The sequence below is a fragment of the Lucilia sericata genome, unplaced genomic scaffold (assembly GCF_015586225.1).
Source record: "Lucilia sericata isolate MDLA Ls3-8-SP2 unplaced genomic scaffold, ASM1558622v1 Contig000419F_arrow, whole genome shotgun sequence".
In the NCBI taxonomy this organism is placed as follows: Eukaryota; Metazoa; Arthropoda; class Insecta; order Diptera; family Calliphoridae; genus Lucilia; species Lucilia sericata.
Window position 1 is genome coordinate 1 of NW_023994436.1, and position 23,431 is coordinate 23,431.

The following is a 23,431-nucleotide window of genomic DNA, read 5'->3' on the forward strand; positions in this document are numbered from 1 at the left end:
TTTCCTTTGGAGGTAAGTTTATTAAAAAAGTTAAGAGATTTTTTCTATGAATTAATGAAAATGTTTTAAATATTTAAAGTTTGGCACAAATACTTGTCGTGTTTTAAGCCAACCAAAGGAACGTTATCCATTTATACAAAAACAAATTGCCTCCGCCTATCCGGTCATACATGAAAGGGTTTTACAATTGTATTTGGATTTCTTGGAACATAAATGTCAATATGGTAAGTACCTGTTTAAGAATGGTTGTTAAATATTGTAATTAATAATATGTTTTTGTTGTTTTAACATAATTTCACAATATATGACAATAATTTTGTTGTTGTTTAAAATAAAACAAAGTGTAGAAAGAAAGTTGCCAGATGTAAAGAACAATATTTGTAGGAATCGAAAAAAATGAAATTTTTTTAAAATTTTTAAAACTTAGACTAGACTATAAAATACACTATATTATATACGATTATATACCAGACTATGGACCAGACTACTATAGACTAGACTATAGACTATAGACCAGACTAGACTATAGACCAGACTAGACTATAGACTAGACTAGACTATAGACTAGATTAGACTTTAGACTAGACTAGACTATAGACTGGACTAGACTAGACTAGACTAGACTAGACTATAGACTAGACTATAGACTAGACTATAGACTAGACTAGACTATAGACTAGACTAGACTATAGACTATAGACTATAGACTGTAGACTATAGACTATAGACTATAGACTATAGACTACAGACTATAGACTATAGACTATAGACTATATAGACTATAGACTATAGACTATAGACTATAGACTATAGACTATAGACTATAGACTAGACTAGACTAGACTATAGACCAGACTAGACTATAGACTAGACTAGACTACACTAGACTAGACTAGACTAGACTAGACTAGACTATATAGACTAGACTAGACTAGACTATAGACTAGACTAGACTAGACTAGACTAGACTAGACTAGACTAGACTAGACTAGACTAGACTAGACTAGACTAGACTAGACTAGACTAGACTAGACTAGACTAGACTAGACTAGACTAGACTAGACTAGACTAGACTAGACTAGACTAGACTAGACTAGACTAGACTAGACTAGACTAGACTATAGACTAGACTAGACTATAGACTAAACTATAGACTAGACTATAGACTAGACTAGACTATAGACTAGACTATAGACTAGCCTATAGACTAGACTATAGACTAGCCTATAGACTAGCCTATAGACTAGACTATAGACTAGACTATAGACTAGACTATAGACTAGCCTATAGACTAGACTATAGACTAGACTATAGACTAGACTATAGACTAGACTATAGACTAGACTATAGGCTAGACTATAGGCTAGACTATAGGCTAGACTATAGACTAGACTATATGCTAGACTATAGACTAGACTTTAGACTAAACTATAGACTAGACTATAGACTAGCCTATACACTAGACTATAGACTAGACTATAGACTAGCCTATACACTAGACTATAGACTAGCCTATAGACTAGACTATAGACTAGACTTTAGACTAAACTATAGACTAGACTATAGACTAGCCTATACACTAGACTATAGACTAGACTATAGACTAGCCTATACACTAGACTATAGACTAGCCTATAGACTAGACTATAGACTAGACTATAGACTAGACTATAGACTAGACTATAGACTAGACTATAGACTAGACTATAGACTAGACTATAGACTAGACTATAGACTAGACTATAGACTAGACTATAGACTAGACTATAGACTAGACTATAGACTAGACTATAGACTAGACTATAGACTAGATAGACTAGACTATAGACTAGACTATAGACTAGACTATAGACTAGACTATAGACTAGACTATAGACTAGACTATAGACTAGAATATAGACTAGACTATAGACTAGAATATAGACTAGACTATAGACTAGAATATAGACTAGACTATAGACTAGAATATAGACTAGACTATAGACTAGACTATAGACTAGACTATAGACTAGACTATAGACTAGACTATAGACTAGACTATAGACTAGACTATAGACTAGACTATAGACTAGACTATAGACTAGACTATAGACTAGACTATAGACTAGACTATAGACTAGACTATAGACTAGACTATATACTAGACTATAGACTAGACTATAGACTAGACTATAGACTAGACTATAGACTAGACTATAGACTAGACTATAGACTAGACTATAGACTAGACTATAGACTAGACTATATACTAGACTATAGACTAGACTATAGACTAGACTATAGACTAGACTATAGACTAGACTATAGACTATAGACTAGACTATAGGCTAATCTATTGACTAGACTATAGACTAGTCTATTGACTAGACTATAGACTAGACTACAAAAGGAAAATTCTGAAATACAATTTTTAAAATACTATTAGAAAGTTCTGAAATACGATTGGAAATTGTGTAGACTCTAGTCCTGAATATAGAATAAAACATAGTCTGGGTTATATGCTGAAGTATAGTCTAGACTATAGAGTAGAATATAGCGTTCATGAAATTTATATGGGGATTTAATTCTTTTAAGAACGAGCGTCTTTAAACTCTAGAATTTGGTTTATTTTATCGGTTTATATAAAGAATTCATATTGTATGTAATAAATAATGTTGAAAGACTTTACAAATCCGATTTCATTTAAAGCTTTTTAAACCACAAATAGTTTAAATATAACATTGAGATGACCACAAAACTGTTAATCGAATAAAAAGTACAGATTATTTTGGAAACTTATAACTGAATCACTGAAACTGAATTAGCTGCAATAAAGGGTTTTGATTTTCTTGCAAATTTGACTTACACTTTCTTCAGCTTATATTTCCCTCTTAATTGAAAATCCTTTTCCAGGCACTGCCCTAGAAAAAGAACTCTATGAAAAACTCTCACTGACCACTTTCATACAACGACTTCTAACACAGCGTTGTGCCAGTTTCTTTGGTCGTAATGATAAATTTTTACTGTTGTCACGTGAGCGAGGTTGCAGTGGTTTTATGGATGTGGGCAAAGCACATGAAAAACCACCTTTAATATTGAAAAATGTTTTAAGCTATGATGAAGTCAAGGTAAGCGATCACAAACCAGCTGTGAGATTATATTAATATGAAAAAATTTTCCCCTAAAGTTATCGGCTTTGTTAAGCGTTTCTTCTCATACGGAGCTGATTAACAATGGTAATCGTCAGAATTGTGGAGTAATAGAGAAAAATAAATCTCTTATAGAGAGATCGGGAGTAGTAGTGGGTATTATAGGGGCCCGTTTAACAAGAAGAGATGTTATGGAATTTCAAGATTATATTAGCGAAACACAAAACACTCAAGAAATGGTTATGGTTTCGGCATAGATGAGGATACTACCAATTCTAAACATAAAGATTATCGTCGTATATGGAAACATTTTTATGAGGAGCCAGACTTTCTGTACAATCAAGTGATTAAGGATGGCAAACGTTTTGGTGCCTCGAAAAATAAAGATGATATTTTTGATAATTTAATAATGAAAAAACGTTATAACTATATCCTTTGATACTCTACTGCTCGAGGCTGAGGCTAGGGCTAAGGCTGAAGAAAAACAAGCTATGTTCATGTAGTGGGTATAGGTTTGGGTGTTTGGAAGGCAGCTGAACACAAGAACAAATTTTTCTGCAGACCTTTACGCAAAGAGTAAAATTCTATTGCCTCAGTTACAACACATTGGAGTCTTACATTTCTCTTGGTTTTCTTTAAGCGAATGTGGTGAATTGAAAAATGGTTATGTTTTCAAATCGGAAACACATCCTCAGGGTGGTATTAAATGTTTTCTATCGAAAAGAAATCCTGCTGATAAATTAAAAACCAGAAAATGATAATATGCTTTTGATTATTTCTTATGCCTGGGTGGTAATGCCCTTACCGGGTAATGAGTTTTGGATGGTAAATTTTAAATGATGTCTGCATATAAGTAAACCTCTTTATTTAAATAATCTTTATGTTTCTCTTTAGAAAATGTTAAAATCTACTGGTGATTCTTCTACTGCCTGCGTACTCTGATAACTGAACTACATAATCCTCAATTTAAGATGACTAGTCATGGTGATAATTTACATGTGGCCACTGAAAAATATGGCATTATACATATAGCTGATTATGCCCAGAAAATGGTCGAATAATAATTTTTGTAGCAAATCTGTAAATATTAAATGTTTTATGTTGCAACATTCTGTTTGTGTTATTTATTGTAAATAATTTATTCTAAACATTGTGCAATATTTTTTTTAATCTAAATAAATAAGTTATTTTTTCTTTAAACAAAAGCCTTTTAAAAAATTTCCCCTTGAAACACAGTATTCTTTCGTTCCCAAAATTCACGTTACAAACTAAAACTATATCTGGCAACTCATTTTACACAAAAAACTTTTAACCTAAAGCTTTTACACCGGCTGACTCAAATATTTGAGCTTTTCAAAACCACCCAGTTCAATACAACAAGCAACAGTGATGTGGCCAACACTCCCCTCCCACATTTACCATACTCTGGAGTATAGACTATAGTCGGGACTATAGAATATAATCAGGACTATAGTATATAATCGGGACTATAAACTATAGTCGGGGTATAGCATATAGAATATAGTCGGGACTACAGAATATAGTCGGGACTATAGACTATTGTCGGGACTATAGACTATTGTCGGGACTATAGACTATTGTCGGGACTATAGACTATTGTCGGGACTATAGACTATTGTCGGGACTATAGACTATAGTCGGGACTATAGACTATAGTCGGGACTATAGACTATAGTCGGGACTATAGACTATAGTCGGGACTATAGACTATAATCGGGACTATAGACTATAGTCGGGACTATAGACTATAGTCGGGACTATAGACTATAGTCGGGACTATAGACTATAGTCGGGACTATAGACTATAGTCGGGACTATAGACTATAGTCGGGACTATAGACTATAGTCGGGACTATAGACTATAGTCGGGACTATAGACTATAGTCGGGACTATAGTCTATAGTCGGGACTATAAACTATAGTCGGGACTATAGACTATAGTCGGGACTATAGACTAAAGTCGGGACTATAGACTATAGTCGGGACTATAGACTAAAGTCGGGACTATAGACTATAGTCGGGACTATAAACTATAGTCGGGACTATAAACTATAGTCGGGACTAAAACTATAGTCGGGACTATAGTCGAGACTATAGACTATAGTCGGGATTATAGACTATAGTCGGACTATAGCCGGGACTATAGACTATAGTCGGGACTATATACAATAGTCGGGACTATAGACGGGACTACTGACTATAGTCGGGACTATAGAATATAGTCGGGACTATAGAATATAGTCGGGACTATAGTCTAGAATATAGAATATAATCGGGACTATAGACTATAGTCGGGACTATATACTATAGTCGGGACTATATACTATAGTCGGAACTATGGACCAAAGTCGGGACTATATACTATAGTCGCAACTATAGATCATAGCATAGAGACTATATACTATAGTCGGGACTATAGACTATAGTCGGGATTATAGAATATAGTCGTGATTATAGATTATAGTCGGGACTTAGACTAAAGTCTAAACTAAAGACTATAGTCTGGACTGTATACTATAGTGTATAGACTATAATCTGGACTATAGACTATAATTTGGACTGCAGACTATAATCTGAACTATAGACTTTAATCTGAACTTTAGACTATAATCTGGACTATATTCTGGATTATAGACTATAGTCGGGACTATATACTATAATCGGAACTATGGACCAAAGTCGGGACTATATACTATAGTCGGAACTATAGATCATAGCATAGAGACTATATACTATAGTCGGGACTATAGACTATAGTCGGGATTATAGAATATAGTCGTGATTATAGATTATAGTCGGGACTAAGACTAAAGTCTAAACTAAAGACTATAGTCTGGACTGTATACTATAGTGTATAGACTATAATCTGGACTATAGACTATAATTTGGACTACAGACTATAATCTGGACTATATTCTGGATTATAGACTGTAGTATGGACTATATACTATGGTCGGAACTATGGACCATAGTCGGGACTATATACTATAGTCGGAACTATAGACCATAGTATAGAGACTATATACTATAGTCGGGACTATAGACTATAGTCGGGATTATAGAATATAGTCGTGATTATAGATTATAGTCGGGACTAAGACTAAAGTCTAAACTAAAGACTATAGTCTGGACTGTATACTACAGTGTATAGACTATAATCTAGACTATAGACTACAATTTGGACTACAGACTATAATCTGGACTATAGACTTTAATCTGAACTTTAGACTATAATCTGGACTATATTCTGGATTATAGATTGTAGTGTGGACTATAGACTCTAGTTTGCGCTATAAACTAAACTATAAACTGTATTCTTATTCTATCTAGGTTTCTATATATTATTATTATTAAAATAGTTCTTTATCCAAAAATTAGTCACATATCTTCTTTAATTTAGGACATCCTCTAGAAAAACAACTCTATCCTCAACTATCTCTAACCGATTTGTACAACGTTTGCTAAACAAACGTTGTGTGACGTTTATGGGCTCCGGTGACTTTTATCTGTTAATGTCAGGCCAAAAAGGTACAGCCATAAATAATTATATTAAAGTGGGAACACCTCAAGAAAAGGAGCCCTTAATTTTTAAAGATGTCCTCTCGTACGATGAAGCCAAGGTATTTCTTATCGTTTGTGGTATTCTATAATCTTATTAAATTCCTTAAAAAAAAAGCTTTCAGCCTTTTTATCGGTTACCTCTCTAACGGAGCTAATCAACGATGGTAATCGTAATAATAATGGTGTTATAGAAACAAATGTTAAGTCCATCGAAAGGGAAGGTATTGTAGTGGGTATTATAGGAGCTAGATTTGAAAAGCCTATGGTTATGGAATATCAAGATATTTTAATAACTAAGGAACAAAATCAAGGGAAAAGAGGTTATGGTTTTAATGGTGAAAAGCAGAACGTAGCAGAAGTTGATGACGAAACGAAAAGTGCAATTGAATACCGAAAATTATGGCAGAAATTTTACGAAAGTCCCGATTTCTTATACTCCCAAGTACCTGACAATAATCCAAGATTTACTACTTTAGCAGCGGGCAAATTCGACAATGTTTTAATGAAGAAACGTTATGCCGTAACCTTTGACACCCTGCTGCTAGAGAGCCAGGCGAGAGCAGAAAAATTTAAGAAACAAGCCTATACATATAGTAGGCATAGGTTTGGGTGTTTGGAAAATATCTGGAGATCAAACTAAAATATTTTTGGAATGTTTTAGCCAACGTGTTAAATATTTACTGCCAAAGCTGAATAATATTGGTGCCCTACATTTCTCCTGGTTCCATATGACAGAATGGCGGGATTTGAAACATAATGGTTTTATCGAATCCAAAACACATCCCCTAGGAGGCATTCAAACTTTTTTGTCCAATCGTAATCCCAATGACAAATTACCTCAGGAATTTAAGGATATGTTATTGGTGGTGTCATATGCCTGGGATGGTAATGCTTTGCCGGGCAATGAATTTTGGGTGGTAAGTAAAGGAGTTAGATATATTGGAATATTTTATAATTTCTTAAATTTTTAAGGGTTCTTTAAGTGGATCCAATGATCCTTCTACTGCCTGCAGTACCTTAATATCAGAACTTCATAATCCTCACATTAATGAGGAGTATGTTAATGGTAAAAATTTACATATTGCATCGGGGGAATATGGTATCTTGCATATACAGGAGTTTACCAAGAAAGTTTTGGAAAGAGAGTAAAGTTTTCTAATGGAAATATTTAAATTTATTTGATAAATAAAGAAACTACTTAATGAAAAATCCAAACTGTTGTAGTGATTAATTTGGGAGTAAATAAAGTTCTATAATTAGGCTATAGATTATAGTCTGGACTATAGACTATAGTCTGGACTATAGACTATAGTCTGGACTATAGACTATAGTCTGGACTATAGGCTATAGTCTGGACTATAGGCTATATTCTGGCTATAGTATGGACTATAGACTCGACTATAGACTATTATCTGGATTATAAACTATAGTCCGGACTATAGACTATAGTTGGGACTATATACTATAGTCGAAACTATAGACTATAGTCGGGATTATATACTAAAGTCGGAACTATAGACTATAGTCGCGACTATATACTATATGCGAAACTATATACTATAGTAGGGACTATAGACTATAGTCGGGACTATAGACTATAGCCGGGAATATAGACTATAGTCGGGACTATATACAATAGTCGCGACAATAGACTATAGTCGGGACTGTAGAGTATATCTCGGTACTATAGATTATAGTCTCGATAAGCTATAGTTTGAACTATTGACTACAGTCTGGACTATAGACTATTGTATGGACCACAGACCATAATCTGGACTATAGTCTGTAGTCTGGACTATAGTCTGTAGTCTGGACTATAGACTAAAGTCTGGACTATAGACTATAGTCTGCACTATAGACTATAGTCTGCACTATAGACTATAGTCTGTAGTCTGGACTATAGTCTGGATTATAGTCTATAGTCAGGACTACAGACTATAGTCTGGGCTATAGACTACAGCCTGGACCATAGACTATAGTCTGGACTATTGACTATAGTCTGGACTATTGACTTCAGTCTGGACTATTGATTATAGTCTGGAATATAGACCATAGCCTGGAATATGGACCATAGTCTGGACTACAGACTATAGTCTGAACTATAGACTATAGTCTGGACAATATACTATAGTCTGGACTATAGTCTATAGTCTGGACTATAGTCTATAGTTCAGACTATAGTCTATAGTTCAGACTATAGTCTATAGTTCAGACTATAGACTATAGTCTCGACTATACACTATAGTCTGAACTATAGACTATATTCTGGACTATACGCCATAGTCTGGACACTAGAGTACAATATATATGCATTTGGACTAATATAAATTCCATGTTTTTTGGGGGAAAATTTAATCCCATTTTTTCTTAAAAAAATAAACTGGCAACACCTATAAAACAGATGCCGGCTGATAAGAAAGTTTAATGAAAGTATTTGTATGAGTTGCATTAACTGTATTTGTGAAATAAGGCATGTATACATAAATATATAGTATAGATTTTTGGAACCAAAAACAACAATGGAATAAATGAAGTATGTATGTGAAACTTATTCAAGAAACAGATACCAAAAACAAACGTTCTTACGCAGTTACAGAGAACAACATAAACAATAAAGAGTTAATAATCAAAATAAAAACCAATTTTTTATTAGATACCGAAATTATTATCGATCAGTATTTGAATATTATTATCGGAAAAAAAATGTCTATATTTGGCAGAGAATTTGAAAAAGATTGGCCTTTATATGATTTCACTAAAAATCTAACAAATTTTGGTTATGAACTTTTACAAAAATGTTTGAGCGTAGAAAAACCAAAAAATAAAAAAATTGAAATTTTGGAATTTCTACAAAAATCGGAGGAATTTCCTGTAGAGGTAAGTTAAACCTTAAAAATTTTTTCATAAATCGAGAATTTTTAAGAATTTTTGTTAACAGTTTCCCGTAAATACATGTCGTGTAAAATCGCAAAAAATCGAACGTCTTCCCTTTATACTTCGGCAAATTGAATCTGCCTATCCGGTAGTACATGAAAAGGTGGTGTATTTGATAATAGATTTTCTGGAGCACAAATTAAAGTATGGTAAGTTTTAAAAGACATGGCAACTTTAAAAGAGAAAAGCTTTTTTGTAGGTGAAAATTTAAATCACAAAAATCCCCTATTAACATTTACTATAGTGGGGACTACAGACTTTAGTGGGGACTATAGACTATAGTCGGGACTATAAACTATAGTCGGGACTATAGACTATAGTCGAGGCTATAGTTGGGACTATAGATTATAGTCGAGTCTAGAGACTATTGTCGGGACTATAGACTAGTGTCTGGACTATAGACTATCGCCTGGACTATAAACTATATTCGGTCTATATAGTCGGGGCTATAGACTATAGTCGGGACTATAGACTATAGTCGGGACTATAGTCGGGACTATAGACTATAGTCGGGACTATAGTCGGGACTACAGACTAGTCAGGACGGATTAAAGACTATAGTCGGGACTCCAGACTAGTCAGGACGGAACTAAAGACTATAGTCGGGACTATAGTCTATAGTTGGGACTATAAACTATAGTTGGGACTATAAACTATAGTCGGGACTATAGACTATAGTCGGGACTATAGACTATAGTCGGGACTATAGACTATAGTCGGGACTATAGACTATAGTCGGGACTATAGACTATAGTCGGGACTATAGACTATAGTCGGGACTATAGACTATAGTCGGGACTATAGACTATAGTCGGGACTATAGACTATAGTCGGGACTATAGACTATAGTCGGGACTATAGACTATAGTCAGGACTATAGACTATAGTCAGGACTATAGACTACAGTCGGGACTATAGACTATAGTCGGGACTATAGACTACAGTCGGGACTATAGACTATAGTCGGGACTATAGACTTTAGTCGGGACTATAGACTATAGTCGGGACTATAGACTATAGTCGGGACTATAGACTATAGTCGGGACTGTAGACTATAGTCGGGCTACTATAGTCGGACTCTAGACTATAGTCGGGACTATAGACATAGTCGGGACTATAGACTTAGTCGGGACTAAGACTATAGTCGGACTTAGACTATAGTCGGGACTATAGACTATAGTCGGGACTATAGACTATAGTCCCGACTATAGTCTATAGTCCCGACTATAGTCTATAGTCCCGACTATAGTCTATAGTCCCGACTATAGTCTATAGTCCCGACTATAGTCTATAGTCCCGACTATAGTCTATAGTCCCGACTATAGTCTATAGTCCCGACTATAGTCTATAGTCCCGACTATAGTCTATAGTCCCGACTATAGTCTATAGTCCCGACTATAGTCTACAGTCCCGACTATAGTCTATAGTCCCGACTATAGTCTATAGTCCCGACTATAGTCTATAGTCCCGACTAAAGTCTATAGTCCCGACTATAGTCTATAGTCCCGACTGTAGTCTATAGTCCCGACTATAGTCTATAGTCCCGACTGTAGTCTATAGTCCTGACTATAGTCTATAGTCCTGACTATAGTCTATAGTCCCGACTATAGTCTATAGTCCCGACTATAGTCTATAGTCCCGACTATAGTCTATAGTCCCGACTATAGTCTATAGTCCCGACTATAGTCTATAGTCCCGACTATAGTCTATAGTCCCGACTATAGTCTATAGTCCCGACTATAGTCTATAGTCCCGACTATAGTCTATAGTCCCGACTATAGTCTATAGTCCCGACTATAGTTTATAGTCCCAACTATAGTTTATAGTCCCAACTATAGACTATAGTCCCGACTATAGTCTTTAGTTCCGTCCTGACTAGTCTGGAGTCCCGACTATAGTCTTTAATCCCGTCCTGACTAGTCTGTAGTCCCGACTATAGTCCCGACTATAGTCTATAGTCCCGACTATAGTCCCGACTATAGTCTATAGTCCCGACTATAGTCTATAGCCCCGACTATATAGACCGAATATAGTTTATAGTCCAGGCGATAGTCTATAGTCCAGACACTAGTCTATAGTCCCGACAATAGTCTCTAGACTCGACTATAATCTATAGTCCCAACTATAGCCTCGACTATAGTCTATAGTCCCGACTATAGTTTATAGTCCCGACTATAGTCTATAGTCCCCACTAAAGTCTGTAGTCCCCACTATAGTAAATGTTAATAGGGGATTTTTGTGATTTAAATTTTCACCTACAAAAAAGCTTTTCTTTTAAAGTTGCCATGTCTTTTAAAACTTACCATACTTTAATTTGTGCTCCAGAAAATCTATTATCAAATACACCACCTTTTCATGTACTACCGGATAGGCAGATTCAATTTGCCGAAGTATAAAGGGAAGACGTTCGATTTTTTGCGATTTTACACGACATGTATTTACGGGAAACTGTTAACAAAAATTCTTAAAAAATTCTCGATTTATGAAAAAATTTTTTAAGGTTTAACTTACCTCTACAGGAAATTCCTCCGATTTTTGTAGAAATTCCAAAATTTCAATTTTTTTATTTTTGGTTTTTCTACGCTCAAACATTTTTGTAAAAGTTCATAACCAAAATTTGTTAGATTTTTAGTGAAATCATATAAAGGCCAATCTTTTTCAAATTCTCTGCCAAATATAGACATTTTTTTTTCCGATAATAATAAATTCAAAATACTGATCGATAATAATTTCGGTATCTAATAAAAAAATTGGTTTTTATTTTGATTATTAACTCTTTATTGTTTATGTTGTTCTCTGTAACTGCGTAAGAACGTTTGTTTTTGGTATCTGTTTCTTGAATAAGTTTCACATACATACTTCATTTATTCCATTGTTGTTTTTGGTTCCAAAAAATCTATACTATATATTTATATGTATACATGCCTTATTTCACAAATACAGTTAATGCAACTCATACAAATACTTTCATTAAACTTTCTTATCAGCCGGCATCTGTTTTATAGGTGTTGCCAGTTTATTTTTTTAAGAAAATATGGGATTAAATTTTCCCCCAAAAAACATGGAATTTATATTAGTCCAAATGCATAGTATATATTGTACTCTATAGTGTCCAGACTATGGCGTATAGTCCAGAATATAGTCTATAGTTCAGACTATAGTGTATAGTCGAGACTATAGTCTATAGTCTGAACTATAGACTATAGTCTGAACTATAGACTATAGTCTGAACTATAGACTATAGTCCAGACTATAGACTATAGTCCAGACTATAGTATATTGTCCAGACTATAGTCTATAGTTCAGACTATAGTCTGTAGTCCAGACTATGGTCCATATTCCAGGCTATGGTCTATATTCCAGACTATAATCAATAGTCCAGACTGAAGTCAATAGTCCAGACTATAGTCAATAGTCCAGACTATAGTCTATGGTCCAGGCTGTAGTCTATAGCCCAGACTATAGTCTGTAGTCCTGACTATAGACTATAATCCAGACTATAGTCCAGACTACAGACTATAGTCTATAGTGCAGACTATAGTCTATAGTGCAGACTATAGTCTATAGTCCAGACTTTAGTCTATAGTCCAGACTACAGACTATAGTCCAGACTACAGACTATAGTCCAGATTATGGTCTGTGGTCCATACAATAGTCTATAGTCCAGACTGTAGTCAATAGTTCAAACTATAGCTTATAGTCGAGACTATAATCTATAGTACCGAGATATACTCTACAGTCCCGACTATAGTCTATTGTCGCGACTATTGTATATAGTCCCGACTATAGTCTATATTCCCGGCTATAGTCTATAGTCCCGACTATAGTCTATAGTCCCTACTATAGTATATAGTTTCGCATATAGTATATAGTCGCGACTATAGTCTATAGTTCCGACTTTAGTATATAATCCCGACTATAGTCTATAGTTTCGACTATAGTATATAGTCCCAACTATAGTCTATAGTCCGGACTATAGTTTATAATCCAGATAATAGTCTATAGTCGAGTCTATAGTCCATACTATAGCCAGAATATAGCCTATAGTCCAGACTATAGCCTATAGTCCAGACTATAGTCTATAGTCCAGACTATAGTCTATAGTCCAGACTATAGTCTATAGTCCAGACTATAATCTATAGCCTAATTATAGAACTTTATTTACTCCCAAATTAATCACTACAACAGTTTGGATTTTTCATTAAGTAGTTTCTTTATTTATCAAATAAATTTAAATATTTCCATTAGAAAACTTTACTCTCTTTCCAAAACTTTCTTGGTAAACTCCTGTATATGCAAGATACCATATTCCCCCGATGCAATATGTAAATTTTTACCATTAACATACTCCTCATTAATGTGAGGATTATGAAGTTCTGATATTAAGGTACTGCAGGCAGTAGAAGGATCATTGGATCCACTTAAAGAACCCTTAAAAATTTAAGAAATTATAAAATATTCCAATATATCTAACTCCTTTACTTACCACCCAAAATTCATTGCCCGGCAAAGCATTACCATCCCAGGCATATGACACCACCAATAACATATCCTTAAATTCCTGAGGTAATTTGTCATTGGGATTACGATTGGACAAAAAAGTTTGAATGCCTCCTAGGGGATGTGTTTTGGATTCGATAAAACCATTATGTTTCAAATCCCGCCATTCTGTCATATGGAACCAGGAGAAATGTAGGGCACCAATATTATTCAGCTTTGGCAGTAAATATTTAACACGTTGGCTAAAACATTCCAAAAATATTTTAGTTTGATCTCCAGATATTTTCCAAACACCCAAACCTATGCCTACTATATGTATATAGGCTTGTTTCTTAAATTTTTCTGCTCTCGCCTGGCTCTCTAGCAGCAGGGTGTCAAAGGTTACGGCATAACGTTTCTTCATTAAAACATTGTCGAATTTGCCCGCTGCTAAAGTAGTAAATCTTGGATTATTGTCAGGTACTTGGGAGTATAAGAAATCGGGACTTTCGTAAAATTTCTGCCATAATTTTCGGTATTCAATTGCACTTTTCGTTTCGTCATCAACTTCTGCTACGTTCTGCTTTTCACCATTAAAACCATAACCTCTTTTCCCTTGATTTTGTTCCTTAGTTATTAAAATATCTTGATATTCCATAACCATAGGCTTTTCAAATCTAGCTCCTATAATACCCACTACAATACCTTCCCTTTCGATGGACTTAACATTTGTTTCTATAACACCATTATTATTACGATTACCATCGTTGATTAGCTCCGTTAGAGAGGTAACCGATAAAAAGGCTGAAAGCTTTTTTTTTAAGGAATTTAATAAGATTATAGAATACCACAAACGATAAGAAATACCTTGGCTTCATCGTACGAGAGGACATCTTTAAAAATTAAGGGCTCCTTTTCTTGAGGTGTTCCCACTTTAATATAATTATTTATGGCTGTACCTTTTTGGCCTGACATTAACAGATAAAAGTCACCGGAGCCCATAAACGTCACACAACGTTTGTTTAGCAAACGTTGTACAAAATCGGTTAGAGATAGTTGAGGATAGAGTTGTTTTTCTAGAGGATGTCCTAAATTAAAGAAGATATGTGACTAATTTTTGGATAAAGAACTATTTTAATAATAATAATAATATATAAGAAACCTAGATAGAATAAGAATACAGTTTATAGTTTAGTTTATAGCGCAAACTAGAGTCTATAGTCCACACTACAATCTATAATCCAGAATATAGTCCAGATTATAGTCTAAAGTTCAGATTAAAGTCTATAGTCCAGATTATAGTCTGTAGTCCAAATTGTAGTCTATAGTCTAGATTATAGTCTATACACTGTAGTATACAGTCCAGACTATAGTCTTTAGTTTAGACTTTAGTCTTAGTCCCGACTATAATCTATAATCACGACTATATTCTATAATCCCGACTATAGTCTATAGTCCCGACTATAGTATATAGTCTCTATACTATGGTCTATAGTTCCGACTATAGTATATAGTCCCGACTATGGTCCATAGTTCCGACCATAGTATATAGTCCATACTACAGTCTATAATCCAGAATATAGTCCAGATTATAGTCTGTAGTCCAAATTATAGTCTATAGTCCAGATTATAGTCTATACACTATAGTATACAGTCCAGACTATAGTCTTTAGTTTAGACTTTAGTCTTAGTCCCGACTATAATCTATAATCACGACTATATTCTATAATCCCGACTATAGTCTATAGTCCCGACTATAGTATATAGTCTCTATGCTATGATCTATAGTTCCGACTATAGTATATAGTCCCGACTTTGGTCCATAGTTCCGATTATAGTATATAGTCCCGACTATAGTCTATAATCCAGAATATAGTCCAGATTATAGTCTAAAGTTCAGATTAAAGTCTATAGTTCAGATTATAGTCTGCAGTCCAAATTATAGTCTATAGTCCAGATTATAGTCTATACACTATAGTATACAGTCCAGACTATAGTCTTTAGTTTAGACTTTAGTCTAAGTCCCGACTATAATCTATAATCACGACTATATTCTATAATCCCGACTATAGTCTATAGTCCCGACTATAGTATATAGTCTCTATGCTATGATCTATAGTTGCGACTATAGTATATAGTCCCGACTTTGGTCCATAGTTCCGACTATAGTATATAGTCCCGACTATAGTATATAGTCCCGACTATAGTCTATAGTCCCGATTATATTCTATATTCTAGACTATAGTCCCGACTATATTCTATAGTCCCGACTATATTCTATAGTCCCGACTATAGTCAGTAGTCCCGTCTATAGTCCCGACTATTGTATATAGTCCCGACTATAGTCTATAGTCCCGGCTATAGTCCGACTATAGTCTATAATCCCGACTATAGTCTATAGTCTCGACTATAGTCCCGACTATAGTTTATAGTCCCGACTATAGTTTATAGTCCCGACTATAGTTTATAGTCCCGACTATAGTCTATAGTCCCGACTTTAGTCTATAGTCCCGACTATAGTCTATAGTCCCGACTTTAGTCTATAGTCCCGACTATAGTCTATAGTCCCGACTATAGTTTATAGTCCCGACTATAGACTATAGTCCCGACTATAGTCTATAGTCCCGACTATAGTCTATAGTCCCGACTATAGTCTATAGTCCCGACTATAGTCTATAGTCCCGACTATAGTCTATAGTCCCGACTATAGTCTATAGTCCCGACTATAGTCTATAGTCCCGACTATAGTCTATAGTCCCGACTATAGTCTATAGTCCCGATTATAGTCTATAGTCCCGACTATAGTCTATAGTCCCGACTATAGTCTATAGTCCCGACTATAGTCTATAGTCCCGACTATAGTCTATAGTCCCGACAATAGTCTATAGTCCCGACAATAGTCTATAGTCCCGACAATAGTCTATAGTCCCGACAATAGTCTATAGTCCCGACAATAGTCTATAGTCCCGACTATATTCTGTAGTCCCGACTATATTCTATATGCTATACCCCGACTATAGTTTATAGTCCCGATTATATACTATAGTCCTGATTATATTCTATAGTCCCGACTATAGTCTATACTCCAGAGTATGGTAAATGTGGGAGGGGAGTGTTGGCCACATCACTGTTGCTTGTTGTATTGAACTGGGTGGTTTTGAAAAGCTCAAATATTTGAGTCAGCCGGTGTAAAAGCTTTAGGTTAAAAGTTTTTTGTGTAAAATGAGTTGCCAGATATAGTTTTAGTTTGTAACGTGAATTTTGGGAACGAAAGAATACTGTGTTTCAAGGGGAAATTTTTTAAAAGGCTTTTGTTTAAAGAAAAAAATAACTTATTTATTTAGATTAAAAAAAATATTGCACAATGTTTAGAATAAATTATTTACAATAAATAACACAAACAGAATGTTGCAACATAAAACATTTAATATTTACAGATTTGCTACAAAAATTATTATTCGACCATTTTCTGGGCATAATCAGCTATATGTATAATGCCATATTTTTCAGTGGCCACATGTAAATTATCACCATTGACATATTCATCATTAATATGAGGATTATGTAGTTCAGTTATCAGAGTACTGCAGGCAGTAGAAGAATCACCAGTAGATTTTAACATTTTCTAAAGAGAAAACATAAAGATTAATTTAATAAAGAGTTTACTTATATGCAGACATCATTTAAAATTTACCATCCAAAACTCATTACCCGGTAAGGCATTACCATCCCAGGCATAAGAAATAATCAAAAGCATATTATCATTTTCTGGGGTTTTTAATTTATCAGCAGGATTTCTTTTCGATAGAAAACATTTAATACCACCCTGAGGATGTGTTTCCGATTTGAAAACATAACCATTTTTCAATTCACCACATTCGCTTAAAGAAAACCAAGAGAAATGTAAGACTCCAATGTGTTGTAACTGAGGCAATAGATATTTTACTCTTTGCGTAAAGGTCTGCAGAAAAATTTGTTCTTGTTGTTCAGCTGCCTTCCAAACACCCAAACCTATACCCACTACATGAACATAAGCTTGTTTTTCTTCAGCCTTAGCCCTAGCCTCAGCCTCGAGCAGTAGAGTATCAAAGGATATAGTATAACGTTTTTTCATTATTAAATTATCAAAAATATCATCTTTATTTTTCGAGGCACCAAAACGTTTGCCATCCTTAATCACTTGATTGTACAGAAAGTCTGGCTCCTCATAAAAATGTTTCCATATACGACGATAATCTTTATGTTTAGAATTGGTAGTATCCTCATCTATGCCGAAACCATAACCATTTTCTTGAGTGTTTTGTGTTTTCGCTATAATAATATCTTGAAATTCCATAACATCTCTTCTTGTTAAACGGGCCCCTATAATACCCACTACTACTCCCGATCTCTCTATAAGAGATTTATTTTTCTCTATTACTCCACAATTCTGACGATTACCATTGTTAATCAGCTCCGTATGAGAAGAAACGCTTAACAAAGCCGATAACTTTAGGGGAAAATTTTTTCATATTAATATAATCTCACAGCTGGTTTGTGATCGCTTACCTTGACTTCATCATAGCTTAAAACATTTTTCAATATTAAAGGTGGTTTTTCATGTGCTTTGCCCACATCCATAAAACCACTGCAACCTCGCTCACGTGACAACAGTAAAAATTTATCATTACGACCAAAGAAACTGGCACAACGCTGTGTTAGAAGTCGTTGTATGAAAGTGGTCAGTGAGAGTTTTTCATAGAGTTCTTTTTCTAGGGCAGTGCCTGGAAAAGGATTTTCAATTAAGAGGGAAATATAAGCTGAAGAAAGTGTAAGTCAAATTTGCAAGAAAATCAAAACCCTTTATTGCAGCTAATTCAGTTTCAGTGATTCAGTTATAAGTTTCCAAAATAATCTGTACTTTTTATTCGATTAACAGTTTTGTGGTCATCTCAATGTTATATTTAAACTATTTGTGGTTTAAAAAGCTTTAAATGAAATCGGATTTGTAAAGTCTTTCAACATTATTTATTACATACAAATATGAATTCTTTATATAAACCGATAAAATAAACCAAATTCTAGAGTTTAAAGACGCTCGTTCTTAAAAGAATTAAATCCCCATATAAATTTCATGAACGCTATATTCTACTCTATAGTCTAGACTATACTTCAGCATATAACCCAGACTATGTTTTATTCTATATTCAGGACTAGAGTCTACACAATTTCCAATCGTATTTCAGAACTTTCTAATAGTATTTTAAAAATTGTATTTCAGAATTTTCCTTTTGTAGTCTAGTCTATAGTCTAGTCAATAGACTAGTCTATAGTCTAGTCAATAGATTAGCCTATAGTCTAGTCTATAGTCTATAGTCTAGTCTATAGTCTAGTCTATAGTCTAGTCTATAGTCTAGTCTATAGTCTAGTATAGTCTAGTCTATAGTCTAGTCTATAGTCTAGTCTATAGTCTAGTCTATAGTCTAGTCTATAGTCTAGTCTATAGTCTAGTCTATAGTCTAGTCTATAGTCTAGTATATAGTCTAGTCTATAGTCTAGTCTATAGTCTAGTCTATAGTCTAGTCTATAGTCTAGTCTATAGTCTAGTCTATAGTCTAGTCTATAGTCTAGTCTATAGTCTAGTCTATAGTCTAGTCTATAGTCTAGTCTATAGTCTAGTCTATAGTCTAGTCTATAGTCTAGTCTATATTCTAGTCTATAGTCTAGTCTATATTCAGTCTATAGTCTAGTCTATATTCTAGTCTATAGTCTAGTCTATATTCTAGTCTATAGTCTAGTCTATAGTCTAGTCTATAGTCTAGTCTATAGTCTAGTCTATAGTCTAGTCTATAGTCTAGTCTATAGTCTAGTCTATAGTCTAGTCTATAGTCTAGTCTATAGTCTAGTCTATAGTTAGTTATAGTCTAGTCTATAGTCTAGTCTATAGTCTAGTCTATAGTCTAGTCTATAGTCTAGTCTATAGTCTAGTCTATAGTCTAGTCTATAGTCTAGTCTATAGTCTAGTCTATAGTCTAGTCTATAGGCTAGTCTATAGTCTAGTGTATAGGCTAGTCTATAGTCTAGTCTATAGTCTAGTGTATAGGCTAGTCTATAGTCTAGTCTATAGTTTAGTCTAAAGTCTAGTCTATAGTCTAGTCTATAGGCTAGTCTATAGTCTAGTGTATAGGCTAGTCTATAGTCTAGTCTATAGTCTAGTGTATAGGCTAGTCTATAGTCTAGTCTATAGTTTAGTCTAAAGTCTAGTCTATAGTCTAGCATATAGTCTAGTCTATAGTCTAGCCTATAGTCTAGCCTATAGTCTAGCCTATAGTCTAGTCTATAGTCTAGTCTATAGTCTAGTCTATAGTCTAGTCGATAGTCTAGTCTAAGGCTAGTCTATAGTCTAGTCTATAGTCTAGTCTATAGTCTAGTCTATAGGCTAGTCTATAGGCTAGTCTATAGTCTAGTCTATAGGCTAGTCTATAGTCTAGTCTATAGTCTAGTCTAGTCTATAGTCTAGTCTATAGTTTAGTCTATAGTCTAGTCTAGTCTATAGTCTAGTCTAGTCTAGTCTAGTCTAGTCTAGTCTAGTCTAGTCTAGTCTAGTCTAGTCTAGTCTAGTCTAGTCTAGTCTAGTCTAGTCTAGTCTAGTCTAGTCTAGTCTAGTCTAGTCTAGTCTAGTCTAGTCTAGTCTAGTCTAGTCTAGTCTAGTCTAGTCTAGTCTAGTCTAGTCTATAGTCTAGTCTAGTCTAGTCTATAGTCTAGTCTAGTCTAGTCTAGTCTAGTCTAGTGTAGTCTAGTCTAGTCTATAGTCTAGTCTGGTCTATAGTCTAGTCTAGTCTAGTCTATAGTCTATAGTCTATAGTCTATAGTCTATAGTCTATAGTCTATAGTCTATAGTCTATAGTCTATAGTCTATAGTCTGTAGTCTATAGTCTATAGTCTATAGTCTATAGTCTACAGTCTATAGTCTATAGTCTATAGTCTAGTCTAGTCTATAGTCTAGTCTAGTCTATAGTCTAGTCTATAGTCTAGTCTATAGTCTAGTCTAGTCTAGTCTAGTCTAGTCCAGTCTATAGTCTAGTCTAGTCTAAAGTCTAATCTAGTCTATAGTCTAGTCTAGTCTATAGTCTAGTCTGGTCTATAGTCTAGTCTGGTCTATAGTCTAGTCTATAGTCTAGTCTATAGTAGTCTGGTCCATAGTCTGGTATATAATCTAGTATATAATATAGTGTATTTTATAGTCTAGTCTAAGTTTTAAAAATTTTAAAAAAATTTCATTTTTTTCGATTCCTACAAATATTGTTCTTTACATCTGGCAACTTTCTTTCTACACTTTGTTTTATTTTAAACAACAACAAAATTATTGTCATATATTGTGAAATTATGTTAAAACAACAAAAACATATTATTAATTACAATATTTAACAACCATTCTTAAACAGGTACTTACCATATTGACATTTATGTTCCAAGAAATCCAAATACAATTGTAAAACCCTTTCATGTATGACCGGATAGGCGGAGGCAATTTGTTTTTGTATAAATGGATAACGTTCCTTTGGTTGGCTTAAAACACGACAAGTATTTGTGCCAAACTTTAAATATTTAAAACATTTTCATTAATTCATAGAAAAAATCTCTTAACTTTTTTAATAAACTTACCTCCAAAGGAAAATTTGAAGATTTTCTTTTAAATTCATTAACATCCACTTCTTTGTTCTCCGGCTTCTTTATTGTTTCACATTGTTTCAATAGTTTACGTCCAAATTCGCTTAATTTTAATTGTGTACCGGCTTTGGGCCATATCTGTTCAAATTCTGCTCCAAACATTGACATTTTTTCTTTAGATTATGTTTTTTGTTTTTCTTTAAAAAAATGATGAAATTATTTTATTATAAATTTTATTTCTCCGATTCTCTTTTTGTGTTATTAATCGGTATAGCGATTTTTATAAATTAAACTTAAAATTAATTTTCAATTCATTTATGTATCTTATAGATTGCTTTAAAAGTAAAAAAAATTATAAATTTCTATATCAACAGCTGTTCCATAAAAGATTTTCTTTTGTTGATAAACAAATGAGGTGAGTTTGAAAAAGCTTTTTTTTCTTTCTCCCAGAGAGCACATACATAAGTATTGCTGACTGTAGCGGTTTTTGGGGGGGTTACTAAAACTATACTTAAAAATTACTTAATAGAAAAATAAGTTAAAAATCGTTTTTTAAACGCAAATAAGCTTTTTTCAATTTAAACGTGTTTAACTTCGTTAAAACAAGCAATTTTTTCATATTTTTTATTAACAAAAAAAAAAAAAAAATCCATTTTTGAAAGAAAATATCAATGATTTCAAAATAAACTTTATTTTTAATTTTTCAAAATTCACTTTTAATGCGACTTTTCGCACATTTTCAATGGTAACGCTGGAGTTACATACTTGTTTCCTATGGTAAAATTAATATAAAGAGCTTTTAATGCTAAAATAAGCTTTCAATGTTGGAATGACGAAATTATTTTAATATGTCCCTAAAATTTCTCATATCTTTCACACTTAACCTGGAATTGTAAGGTATGGGAAAACATGTTTCTTAATTTATATAGTCTAATATCTGGAATCTAGCCTTAGTCTGGGCTATAGTCAAGTTTACAGTCTGATCTGTAGTCTATCTCTGACTAGTCTATCTATAGTCTAGTCTATAGTCTAGTCTATAGTCTAGTCTATAGTCTAGTCTATAGTCTAGTCTATAGTCTAGTCTATAGTCTAGTCTATAGTCTAGTCTATAGTCTAGTCTATAGTCTAGTCTATAGTCTAGTCTATAGTCTAGTCTATAGTCTAGTCTATAGTCTAGTCTATAGTCTAGTCTATAGTCTAGTCTATAGTCTAGTCTATAGTCTAGTCTATAGTCTAGTCTATAGTCTAGTCTATAGTCTAGTCTATAGTCTAGTCTATAGTCTAGTCTATAGTCTAGTCTATAGTCTAGTCTATAGTCTAGTCTATAGTCTAGTCTATAGTCTAGTCTATAGTCTAGTCTATAGTCTAGTCTATAGTCTAGTCTATCTAGTCTATAGTCTATAGTCTAGTCTATAGTCTAGTCTATAGTCTAGTCTATAGTCTAGTCTATAGTCTAGTCTATAGTCTAGTCTATAGTCTAGTCTATAGTCTAGTCTATAGTCTAGTCTATAGTCTAGTCTATAGTCTAGTCTATAGTCTAGTCTAGTCTAGTCTAGTCTATAGTCTAGTCTATAGTCTAGTCTATAGTCTAGTCTATAGTCTAGTCTATAGTCTAGTCTATAGTCTAGTCTATAGTCTAGTCTATAGTCTAGTCTATA

General features: G+C 33.9%; 2 protein-coding genes and 1 pseudogene across 3 annotated transcripts; 2 read left to right on the forward strand and 1 right to left on the reverse strand.

Moving 5' to 3' along the window:
* Positions 1-3: 3 nt before the first annotated feature.
* LOC119604707 lies at positions 4-4,279 on the forward strand (annotated as a pseudogene).
* Positions 4,280-6,661: 2,382 nt separating this feature from the next.
* Positions 6,662-7,859, forward strand: LOC119604701. Its single transcript, XM_037957480.1, has 4 exons — positions 6,662-6,769; positions 6,826-7,313; positions 7,372-7,627; positions 7,683-7,859. The coding sequence occupies exons 1-4, from the start codon at positions 6,662-6,664 to the stop codon at positions 7,857-7,859; spliced, it is 1,029 nt and encodes a 342-aa protein (XP_037813408.1).
* A 5,985-nt stretch (positions 7,860-13,844) lies between these two features.
* On the reverse strand, positions 13,845-22,115 carry LOC119604705. Of its 2 annotated transcripts, none has more exons than XM_037957489.1 (5): positions 21,768-22,115; positions 21,556-21,700; positions 14,991-15,211; positions 14,131-14,934; positions 13,845-14,075 (listed from the first exon to the last, which is right to left on the reverse strand). In XM_037957489.1, the coding sequence occupies exons 1-5, from the start codon at positions 21,939-21,941 to the stop codon at positions 13,899-13,901; spliced, it is 1,521 nt and encodes a 506-aa protein (XP_037813417.1). In that variant the 5' UTR covers positions 21,942-22,115; the 3' UTR covers positions 13,845-13,898. The 2 variants fall into 2 exon arrangements, with proteins under 2 accessions (XP_037813417.1, XP_037813419.1); XM_037957491.1 differs by lacking the exons at positions 13,845-14,075; positions 14,131-14,934; positions 14,991-15,211 and adding exons at positions 17,462-17,748; positions 17,818-18,612; positions 18,672-18,886 and having other exon boundaries at positions 21,768-22,106.
* Positions 22,116-23,431: the final 1,316 nt, after the last annotated feature.

Excerpts from the sequence above, each read along its gene's own strand:
- LOC119604701 (XM_037957480.1), top strand. The coding sequence starts at position 6,662 with ATGTCAGGCCAAAAAGGTACAGCCATAAATAATTATATTAAAGTGGGA. Across the intron at positions 6,770-6,825 it reads TCTCGTACGATGAAGCCAAG|CTTTCAGCCTTTTTATCGGT; the intron begins GTATTTCTTATC and ends TTAAAAAAAAAG. Across the intron at positions 7,628-7,682 it reads CGGGCAATGAATTTTGGGTG|GGTTCTTTAAGTGGATCCAA; the intron begins GTAAGTAAAGGA and ends TAAATTTTTAAG.
- LOC119604705 (XM_037957489.1), bottom strand. The coding sequence starts at position 21,941 with ATGTCAATGTTTGGAGCAGAATTTGAACAGATATGGCCCAAAGCCGGT. Across the intron at positions 15,212-21,555 it reads GGAACATAAATGTCAATATG|GACATCCTCTAGAAAAACAA; the intron begins GTAAGTACCTGT and ends TCTTTAATTTAG. Across the intron at positions 14,076-14,130 it reads CGGGCAATGAATTTTGGGTG|GGTTCTTTAAGTGGATCCAA; the intron begins GTAAGTAAAGGA and ends TAAATTTTTAAG.